Source organism: Jatropha curcas, chromosome 4, assembly GCF_041381405.1.
Source record: "Jatropha curcas cultivar XTBG-Jc1 chromosome 4, XTBG_Jcur_1.0, whole genome shotgun sequence".
NCBI lineage: Eukaryota > Viridiplantae > Streptophyta > Magnoliopsida > Malpighiales > Euphorbiaceae > Jatropha > Jatropha curcas.
Window position 1 is genome coordinate 27275074 of NC_143154.1, and position 11564 is coordinate 27286637.

Below are 11564 nucleotides of genomic sequence, written 5' to 3' on the forward strand. Positions count from 1 at the left end.
TTTCATTTCGCCAAGTGTGTGTGTATGTATATATTCAATATATAAAATGATTCAAATGTGAAAAAAAATAGAAAGAAGAAAAATAACAAAATCAAGAAGCAAAAAATTAGCTCAAACTTCTCTATACAGAAAGCATTCATTTACCCAAACTTTGTTACATTGTAATTGTATTGTTGGAGAACTCTACAAAGGAGATAACAGCTACAAAGTAACAAAATAATAGCTAAAAACCCACAAACGCATTAAACAGAAACTGCAGTCAAATGCTGGAGTGCATGGCATTAACAAATCAACTTTCCAGTCAGCTTCCAATTAATACCAGGGTCGAGATCGAACAAAATTTGAACTCTATAGTATTTTGCAGCAAATGTTTGCTAGCTTATACAAATCTGTATAAGAAAGCCAATGCAGAAAACAAGGTCATTATTAGTATAATTGGTGAAGTAAGCTGGCGAGAACTACCATTTGGCAACCACGGATAGGCGTCAGGAGGTGGCATCACACAGTTATCACCATTGAAATAGACCTTTCTAGGAAAAGCCCAACCCTTCTCAAAGGTAAAAGTTGCTTTATCCTTTTGGAAAAGAAGTTCTGACTGCACATTACCAGCAGGGCCAGCTTGCATGAGCAAATCGTTGTAGAACTGAATTCCATATAACATGGCTGTATCATCTGTTGCAAAAGCACAATATGGCAAGAGTTCATATCTTCTATAAAGCATAATTAATACGTGCATTTCAATGGGAAAAAAAATGCATATCCCGTTACTGTCGAATGAAATGTAATGGATAGAAGGACTTAAATATGCTAAATCTGTTTAAACCATAAATAACAGAAAAGCAAATAAGAGCAACTTAAAGAAAAGCTATAACTTACTTATATCTGCATAAGGATTCAATGACTTATAGTTAAAGCTGAATATATGTGTCAGATTGTTGAAGTTGGGATGTTGAACAACCAGGTTCCATTGTGAATAGTTCATATTGTAATTAAAATTTGTAATTGTGATCTTAACCCTCCAGTACGCTTTATAGTTAAGTTTGACATGCCAATGAATTCTGACTGGACACATATGATCCGTGCATCGGATAACAGGTGCAAGTCTGTTTGTCCCTAAACTGGAAACTGCTGAAACCAAATGTGATGCATCCGGACTGCAAAAAAGCAAACCAATAAAAGAATTGTAAGTAAAAATAAAGAATTGACATAAATTAAAAAAATAAATATAAATGCAGTATTAAAAAGGAACCTATACGTTCTAAAACTAGAAGGAAGGAAGATTTTTTTTTGTTTTTTTGGTTGAATTCACTTACTCTATACAACCACCTGGCAGAAAATTGTTGCTTCGGCAGGCACAAGAACATGTTGGGCAGGGCACTATTGTGTCGTTATAGAAAGATGAGAGTGAAACACAACAACTAGGAGTCCTTTGAGCAAGGAATTGTGAATATGTACATGTAACATTCCATGTCACTGCAATAAATTGATCAGATGTCACTTACACATCTCCATGGACACATTTTTAACTGATTAATAGGAAAGAACTTGTTTCTGAAAATAAGTACAAAACTACTGTTTCTTTGAGACTGCAAATTCTACAATATGTTTTTTTTTTTTTAATCTAAATAACAACAAATCAAGAAATGAATTTAAGCACCTCAAGTAATAATATGAAATGTATTCGATTTTACAGAAATGCACAAAATGAAGCTGTGACTTAGAATCAATCTTGACTATTTGAAAAAGGACTGCATTAGTCAACTTACTCAAAGCTTGAGTTACTCTCCTTTTATCAGGAGTAAGAAATTTGCTAGGTCTAACAATTTTTGCTGGCCCACACGTGTAACCAGGTCCTGGTGCCTTCAGTGTGAAGTTTCTAGGCAATCTGACTGTCTTATTGGTGGTTCCTGCAGCACCAATACTAAGCTGGAATGCGCTTACCGCTTTGGACGGGTCTTGTGCCCACGAGCTGATTACTCCCCCTTTGCAGCAATTTGCAATTTGCTGGTTGTAAGGAGTTCCAGGCAACAAATCAACAACTGCTGGACTTTTCTTACAGCAATGTGGAATATTTCCTTTGAATTTTGAACAGTCTCCTTGCTCTGTTGCTTGACCTCCCACCATGCTCCATATTACCTCCTTTTTTGCCCATGTCCACCCTAATGTCCACCCTGGTGCTTCAATGTGGCGATATTGCTGGAAATTGTACATTGTAACAACAGCCTGTCCATTCAATAGAGATATTAATTGATTTTGACAGCAGTGAACAAAATTACAGAATAAAACATCATCAAACGAGTGTAACTTAAAATGATAATTTTTTGTACTTCCAACTTTAGTGAAATAAAGGCATTAAAGTTCAACCAGGAACATAAGACTTCAAATTAATAAAGGCATTAACTAAATGCTTGAAGAACTTCACAGAAACAGTTTGGAAAAAATATTCAGAATCTGGTTTACCAGTCCTCTTAAGCTAGCTATGATGCAGCCCAACATTATAGCTAATTACATATGGCAAGATATGAAATATAAGTTGTACCAAACACAAATATAAACATGCTATAGCTCACAAAAAAAAAAAAAAAAAAAAAAAAAAGAGCCGGGGAAAAAAATTAAAAGAAATTGTCTGATATCAGACCTTTGTCCTTGTGCAAAATATAAGGTTATATCATTAATAATACATATAAATTAATCAATACTTACAACATATCCATCAGGCGTCCAGCTAATAATATCCCATTTGATTGTAATATTTCCATTTGGGTCAAGCGCATCATAGGCCTCTGAAAAGCCGGACAACCAGAACACTTGGATCAGAAAATAATAATAAAACTAAGTAATAAGAGATTAAAAATACTTATTGATACTTTCTGCAGTGGAGAAATGGACTAAAACTCAACAATTAAATGTCATGACCGTTTAAAAGACAGACTAGGAAAGAGACAATATTTCATTTAATCTTTCATCTTTGCACTAATTTTTGGAATAACTAATTATGAAGAGAACTCACTCAGGCGATTATAAAAAAAAAAAAATTAAAAAAAAAAAGACAACAACAAGCCCTTCAACAAGAACGGTAAGCAACTTCTTTCTTTTTTTTTTCTTTTTTTTTTTTTTTTTTTTTTTTGGCAAAATATTTAAGCAATTGATGTATGTTTGCCATTTACATGACTAGCAAATCCTAAAAGCAAATTGAAGACTAATTACATACTGTATTTTGTTTTTCACTAATAGAAAGGCACAGAACATGTTTAGTTTACATTTCCAAACTGTCGTTTCCTAGTTGTATTCATACTAATGGCCATCAATCGAAAATAATCTCTAATGTGAAAAGTCTTGCATCATCCACAACCAATATACTAAAGCATTCATGGCAGCAAAGACAAAAGCTTTAGCTTTCAAGAAAACACAGTAATCTAAACACCCAAAAGAGATCATTAGACCAAATCGCCATACCCCGTTTCCTCATTTATCAAATTCAAGAAACAAAATTTTCCGTCAAAAACAGAAATCAAGAAACAAGTCTTTCACTTAATAAAGAAACAAAACTTTCACTCAAAAAGAAATTTCAAGAAGCAAACTTTACCAAATTTGTCATATGGTAACTCTGATCAATAATCAAAGTCTCAACAATAGCAATTCAAGAAACGAAACAAATTATGTAAGTAAGCAAAACCCATTATTCATTAACATCATCAAGAAGCAAATAAAAAATCCGAATTTGACAAGACTAAATAAATAAACGATAAAGAAAAAGAAAAGAAAGAAAGAGGTATTGTTAACCTGTTCGAGTAAAGGTGGTGCAAGAAAGCAGAAAGAGAATCAGAATGGTGAATTGAGGGAGAGTTGCCATAATGTGAGAGAAAAGAAAGCGCATTTCTTGGTACTATTGTAAATGTACTTTCGATTGTCACTTAGCAGAGTTTCTTTTGTTTCTTGTTAGGCTCTTATGACAAGAAAAAGAAAGAATAAGTAGAGAGAGAGAGAGAGAGAGGTTGTATACGTTGGTGACTGGGGGATGGCTGACTGGTTCTTGCTTTAAACCATGTTTAGGCACTAAAGAAAGTGCTTTAAAAAGTTTTTAAGCCCATTGTTATAAATTATTCTCTTCCAAGACACGTCTTAGAGAAGAAAACAGGCGCGTCTTGGATTTTTGGATATGGAGTCGTCAATTGTTCTAATAGAAATGGACACATTACAGTTGTTTGTGGTGATGATGGGAAACTGACAAATGAGTTCTCTTGAGGAGAAGAACTTTCTAGGGGAAAGCAAGGCGCACGCAAAGTTATTGTTCACTTGGAGTTGGTATGGCGCATAATGCTGGGTGCTGGTTTGTCTGTCGTTCATTAGAGTCATTATCCCTGTTGTTTTAGCCCCAAGTTTTATACAAATAGAGTCCTACATCTCCCCCAGTCCCCACTCCTTCCTTTCATTTTCTGAAATGCAACATTTATTTTGTGATCATCAAATAAGATTCCTTAATAAAACAAAATCATCATTAATTAAGTTTAGAGTTAAAATTTCCAAATGGAATTGCTGATTCTATTACAGAAATAATGCTCATTTTGCTCCAATATATTAATTTATCTCCCCAGTTTCCGTCAAATAATAAAAAACTCAAATTTTTACCAAAAATAAAATAAAAAGGTAATTCTTAATACGTGAAGATTTTTTAGGTGTTTTATTTAATTGGAAAACAAAACATTAGCTAAAAAATATAAAAATTATTTTTTTACTTTATTTTTCAAAAAAATTGAACTTTTGATTGTTTAGTGCGAAGGGCAAAATGTACAAAAGTTTGATTTTTAGACAAATTATATATTCGTATTTTCAAATTTAGGGACAAAATGAAAATTATATTATAATATAATAAACTTAAAATTAATAACTCATTAGTCATATAAAAATAAAATTACTTTTTTTATTGGTTAGAATCTATATGCTACTTTCTTTATTGAAATTACAATAAATTTTTTAATTATTTGATATATTTCTATTTATTGTATCCTTATTTGTGTGAAAATCTATCCTTATAAAAGGGAAAAAGTAGCTAAAATACAATGCAATTTTCTAATATTTTCCTATAAAATTAAATTAACTAATGGAATGAGATTTTAAATAACAAAAAATTTTATTTATAAGGAAGTCTCTATTTTCTTTTAGAGTGAGATGGACACCTGCTCAGCATTTACAAATGAGTGACTATGAAAATCAAATAGTTTATATTAGTTATTTTTAATTATTATTATATAATATGGAATTCATCCTTCAATGATTAGGACAATCCTCACTTAATTAATCAGTTGACTTTATCTTTCATTATCTCAATAAAAAAGAAAGCCTTTAAAAACTTTCTCAAATTAATAAAAAACCTTCCATAATGAAGCATGCCTAATCCTCCGGTCCAAAATACTTGCGCATTTAAAAAATTAATTTATTTCAAAATATTTATTACATTTGTAAGTTCAAGGAGTAATAAATATTTTTTTTTCATATTTTTCCTTTATATATAACCAATAATTATCACTTCAATTTAATAGTTTTTTTAGAGAATTAGAATTAAATTAAAGGTAATATAGTGAATTTATTTAATAACTTATTGTATTTAGACAAATTTAATAGTTTTCTTAAAGAACGTAAAATTTAAAATGTGACAAATATTATAGAACAGTGCTAGTACAATTAATAAGTGAGTTTTTTTTTTATCTTGTTAATAAGATTCAATTAGTATTTTAAATGTATAAATTAAATATAGAAATGAGTTTTGAACTTGATTTGCAAGAAAGTTTATTAAGACATTTAAACTAAATTGATAATAACCTTAATCATAAAAAAAGAATGTGACAACACATAGAGACGGTTTTGAATTAATTGAAAAAGGCAACTATATCCTGATAATTAATATTTAATTACTGCATATTTATATTAATAGAATATAAAATTTACGAATTTTATAGGATATTTTTAAAATAAAAAAAGTGAATTAAATTTTGGATCAGCCTCCTCTTGATCTGTTTCCATTCTCATAATGTAGTTTGTATTGCTTACATCTGTTAGTTTTGCTTCTTATTCTTCTATGCACCAAAGAGAAAAGAAAAAAAAAAAAAAAAGCCATTCACATGGCTAAAAGAAAATTTCCTTTCTATAAGTGAAAAAAAATAATTTGTGCTGTCAATTTGTCATTTTCTAGTCTAATGATAAGTGCATATACTATCTGATAATTGATTTAGGTTTGTATCGCCCTCCCTTAATGTTCAAATAAAAAAAAAAAAAGAATTTTAGATTTATATCTTTTTATTTATATTATAGGTGTTTCCAACCCATTAGGTTAAATTCAATATTACTTGCACAACGTTAGGTATATAAAAGAAAGCATGCACGATAAAAATTTCCTCCATTCATAAAGATAAAATACTCAGTACTTACTTAAAAAATGTAAGTTTTTTCTAATGACACCAACCCGGTTAATTGAAATTGTAAATTATTCTGAAGCTTTCACCTACTAGTTTCAATTTTTAGTTGAGTGGTTTCTTGCTAACAACCAAAAATAACCTAATTTGAAAAGTTTTGCAATATCCACAATCAATATTCCAAAGCATTTCAGGTATTAGAATGTTGTGGTGTGCCCACTTAAATGGGACCCACATGTGTGAAAGTAAGAAAAAAAATAGGAGCAGCTAGTTCAACAGTGATGGTTTTGAATTGCTGCACATGGGCGGTGCAACTTGAAAGAGTTGTACACGGCATTCCTACGCGTTAACCTGCCTATAAATAGAGGCAGAGGCAGAACGCACAACACACGCAGAAAGAGAAAATGTAGCAAGAGAGTGTTAGCGTTTTAGGAAGGGCTTCCTAAAACGAGGGAGAGAAAAATAGTGAGGATTATTTTGGAGTGTTTTTGGGAAACACTTTGTGTGCCACTATTTTTGTATTACTCTTTTTGTACCTACTATTTGTTTAATAGTGGAAGAATGATTCGGAGTTCGTCCCGTGGACGTAGCCCTAAACAGTTGAGGGTGAACCACGTAAATTTCTGTGTGTCACATTTTTATTATTCCGCTGCATTAATTTTCTCTTACTCGGTTGAAAGGGCCCAACGAGTGGTATCAGAGCTGATGCCCAACAACTGGTATCAGAGTCGATATCCTAATAAGTGGTATCAGAGCTGATTCCTAACAAAGTGGTATCAGAGCCGAAGGTTTCGACAGGTCCAACTGGTCAGATAGCGGTACCGGATCCGTGGATATATTTTGAAAATAAATATACCATGATGAAGAGAAAATTACGGCGAGTCCATTGGTGCTGTCCGCTCGGAAAGACGTTGCAGAATTGACTTAGTGATGAATAGTAAAATAGTAACTCAGAGTTGATGGTGAACAGTTACTATTGGCGTTACTGTTGCTGAGTCCGTTTGAAGTAAGCCCAGCACTATTCACACACAGTACTATTCACGTGTACAGTTACTATTCATGCATACAGTTACTATTCGAGTAGACTGTTACTATTCATGGTCACTATTCACGTATGCTACTGTTCATGTATACGGTTTATGTTGATGATGATATTCTACACAAGTCAAAATGGACAAGCAAAATAATCAGTCTAAATGGCGCGTATTACCATATATGGAGAAATAAAATTGTGAGATCTCCTTATGGTAATTAAAATGCATTTGCCTGTGTTTAGTTGAACTAAACCGGAAGACAAGACTGATGAGGAATGGGCTTTTAAGCATGCGTCCAAATCTCAGTTGGCAGATTTGATGATGAAGGTTTCTGTAGCACCTTCAGATATGGTCAGTTGAAGCTCACAAAAGGTTCATTTGTGGTAGCTAAAGACCGAAAGTTGTACGTGATGCATGCGAAACTCTCCCAAGACACTTTGAGTGTAGCGGAGAATGACAGTACAATTGACTTATGGCATAAAACGACTATGCCACATGAGTAAGAAAACTCTGGCAAGAAAGAATGTACTACCTGGATTGGATGAAGTTCACCTAGATAAGTGTCTTGATTGTATGGCATGAAAGCTAAACAGAGTAGCTTTCAAGATTATCCCTCCTTCTAGAATGAAGAATCTATTAAATCTGATTCATTCAGATTTGTGTGGACCATTGACGTTGTCATATGGTAGAAATCGATATTTTGTGATATTTATCGATGACCATTCTAGGAAGACCTGGGTATACACATTGAAGTCTTCAAAACCTGGTTCAGAGACAGACAGGCAAGAAGCTGAAGTGTATCAGGACAGATAATGTGGAGAATACACTGGGCCATTTGATGCTTTCTGCAAAGAGCATGGCATTCGACATCAAACGACACCTTCCAAGACGCCGCAACTGAACAATTTGGTTGAGAGGATGAACAGAACTTTGATGGAGAGAGTCAGATGTTTACTCTCACATGCAAAGTTGTCTAAAATTTGGGGTGAAGCATTACTCACAGTAGTTCGCCATTCACTCTGTTTCCCTCTACAGTATGATACTCCAAAGTGAGTGTGGTTAGGAAAGGATGTTTCCTATGATCATTTGCGGGTGTTTGGTTGCAAAGCCTTCGTGATGTCAAGACTCGACAGTGTGTATTCATTGGCTATGGTCAAAACCAATGTAGCTATAGGTTTTATGACCCAATCCAGAAGACGATTATAAGAAATCGTGATGCTGTATTTGTTAAAGATCAGACTATTGAAGATATTGAAGCAGAGTGCCAATAGATCTGATGAAGATTCAACAGACATACAGAGAGTTCCTCCAATAGAACGCAAACAAATTGGAGATGAAGAAAATGTTCTACAAGAACAAGTGCCGGAGTTAGAAAATCCAGAAGTTCCTAATGAAAATGAACCAGATGAAGATTGTGGTGTTCATGTTCAGCCACCAGCTCCAGAAGGTTCTCAAACATTAAGAAGATCTAGTACAGTCTGACAACCATCTACTAGATATCCAGTCAATGAGTATGTACTGACGACTGACGGGGGAGAACCTGAAAGCTTTGAAGAAGCTATAGAAAATGAACACAAGAGGAACTGGATTGAAGCCATGCAAGATGAAATGAAGTCCTTGCATGAGGATGAAACATTTGAGCTGGTGAAGTTGCCTAAAGGCAAGAAGGCTTTGAAGAACAAGTGGGTGTTCAGTATCAAGCAGGAAGAACACAGCTCCCAACCACAATTCAAAGCTAGACTGGTTGTGAAAATGACATCCATTCGGACAGTGCTCGGAATGGCCACCAGTTTTGAACTGGAAATCGAGCAAATGGATGGAAAGACTACCTTCCTAAATGGAGATTTGGAAGAAGAAATATACATGGAGCTGCCAGAGGATTTCGTAGAAAAAGAGGATTGTGTTTGCAAACTGAAGAAGAGCTTGTACGGCTTGAAGCATGCACTGAGACAGTGGTACAAGAAATTTGAGTCTATTATGGGGGAGCATGGCTACAGAAAGACTACTTCAGATCACTGTGTTTTTATTCTCTGATGATGACTACATTGTTTTTGCTCTATGTGGTTGATATGGTGACTGTTGGTCAGAATTCTAGCTTGAAGAAACAGCTAAGTAAGTCTTTTGCTATGAAAGACTTGGGACCAGCAAAGCAGATTCTTGGCATGATGATTACAAGGAATCGAAGAGCCAAGAAATTATGGTTGTCACAGGTGAAGTACATTGAGAAAGTACTTCAACGGTTTAGAATGGAGAATGCTAAAGCGGTTAGTTGTCCTCTTACTAATCACTTTAAACTGAGTTCTAAACAGTGCCCTTCTACGGATGGAGAGAAGGAAGAAATGAAAAAGATCTGCAGGTAGTGCCTTGTGTCGAAAGTCTTCCCGACAAAAGGAGATCGGGCGGCGTGTCCCGCAAAGTTGTAGCGGCGGTACAAGATGGTGGGCAGATCTAATAGATTATAGCTGCAGGGGGAGCCGTGTCGTGACAGTCAAAGCTCAATTCACCTTGGAAAGAATTCCTCCTTCCATTCTATCACTAGATCAGGGATGTGTTGGAGATGAAGCTGTTACAGCTTGAGAAGATCCATACAGGAGAAAATGGATCAGTCATGTTGACGAAGATTCTTTCAAAGGAAAAGTTTGAATACTGTCGGATAGCTGCAGGGATGATGGAGAATATGGCTAATGTTCCCACTTAAGTGTGCAGGGGGAGAATTGTTGTGGTGTGCCCACTTAAATGGGACCCACATGTGTGAAAGTAAGAAAAAAAATAGGAGCAGCTAGTTCAACAGTGATGGTTTTGAATTGCTGCACATGGGCGGTGCAACTTGAAAGAGTTGTACACGGCATTCCTACGCGTTAACCTGCCTATAAATAGAGGCAGAGGCAGAACGCACAACACACGCAGAAAGAGAAAATGTAGCAAGAGAGTGTTAGCGTTTTAGGAAGGGCTTCCTAAAACGAGGGAGAGAAAAATAGTGAGGATTATTTTGGAGTGTTTTTGGGAAACACTTTGTGTGCCACTATTTTTGTATTACTCTTTTTGTACCTACTATTTGTTTAATAGTGGAAGAATGATTCGGAGTTCGTCCCGTGGACGTAGCCCTAAACAGTTGAGGGTGAACCACGTAAATTTCTGTGTGTCACATTTTTATTATTCCGCTGCATTAATTTTCTCTTACTCGGTTGAAAGGGCCCAACGAGTGGTATCAGAGCTGATGCCCAACAACTGGTATCAGAGTCGATATCCTAATAAGTGGTATCAGAGCTGATTCCTAACATAGAAAACAAAAGCTCAAGCTCTAACGAAAACCCTTTAATCATAACATCTGAAAGAGACCAAAAAAAAAAAAAAAAATACCAAAACGATACAACTGTGTAAAATTTTAAATAGAGACAGGAACCCTATTTCTGCATTCGTCAAACTAATTAGGAAACAAGTTTTTCCCTAAACAAAACTCAAAAATGAAATATTTAAATTTAATTACACAAATTTCATCAATTCAAAACAACTTCAAAAATAGCAAGATGAAACTTTAAGTTGATTTAATTATTATTTTGTTAATCAAGATTTAATTCTAGAATGTACGGGTCAAGATTTGAGACTGCTATTTACTTTTCTTGAAATATACTTCTTAACTCGTAAGTTTAAAAATAAGCAATTCAGTGTTGATAAAACTATTTTTAAAAGTTATTTTCAAATAGTCTAATTATTTGGGTAATACATACTTCATTGAAGGTAATTTATTTTATCCAATTACCCTTAAAAATCGTGAAATTTTAAATAAAATTAAGGTTATTATTAAATAATATTATTAATTGCATTATTAGAGAAAATAGGACAAAAGTTTATTAGTTAAAAAAATTTTAATTGTATTAATGAAACAACCCGAATTTTTATTTTCAAAGATTTTTCAATTAAATTTAATGAATCAACAGCCTGGAAATTAATATTAATATTTTAGTGCGAATACTGTGAGAAACCGGATTGAAAACCGATTGAAAAAGCTGAAAACCAGTTAAAAATCGATGATTTGGGCCGAATCGAATCGAACCGAACTGGTTCGACCCAAACCATCTAGAAAATTCTTTTTTTTCTTATATCCAGCGCTGCACCTTCA

At 34.0% G+C, this 11564-nt stretch overlaps 1 protein-coding gene across 1 annotated transcript; it reads right to left on the reverse strand.

Annotated features, from left to right (window-relative positions):
* Positions 1 to 83: 83 nt before the first annotated feature.
* Positions 84 to 4221, reverse strand: LOC105646743 (COBRA-like protein 2). Its single transcript, XM_089720848.1, has 6 exons — positions 3784 to 4221; positions 2704 to 2783; positions 1767 to 2223; positions 1314 to 1473; positions 877 to 1154; positions 84 to 672 (listed from the first exon to the last, which is right to left on the reverse strand). Exons 1-6 carry the CDS (start codon positions 3875 to 3877, stop codon positions 380 to 382), a joined length of 1362 nt encoding a protein of 453 aa, XP_089576974.1. The 5' UTR covers positions 3878 to 4221; the 3' UTR covers positions 84 to 379.
* Between the last annotated feature and the right edge of the window lie 7343 nt (positions 4222 to 11564).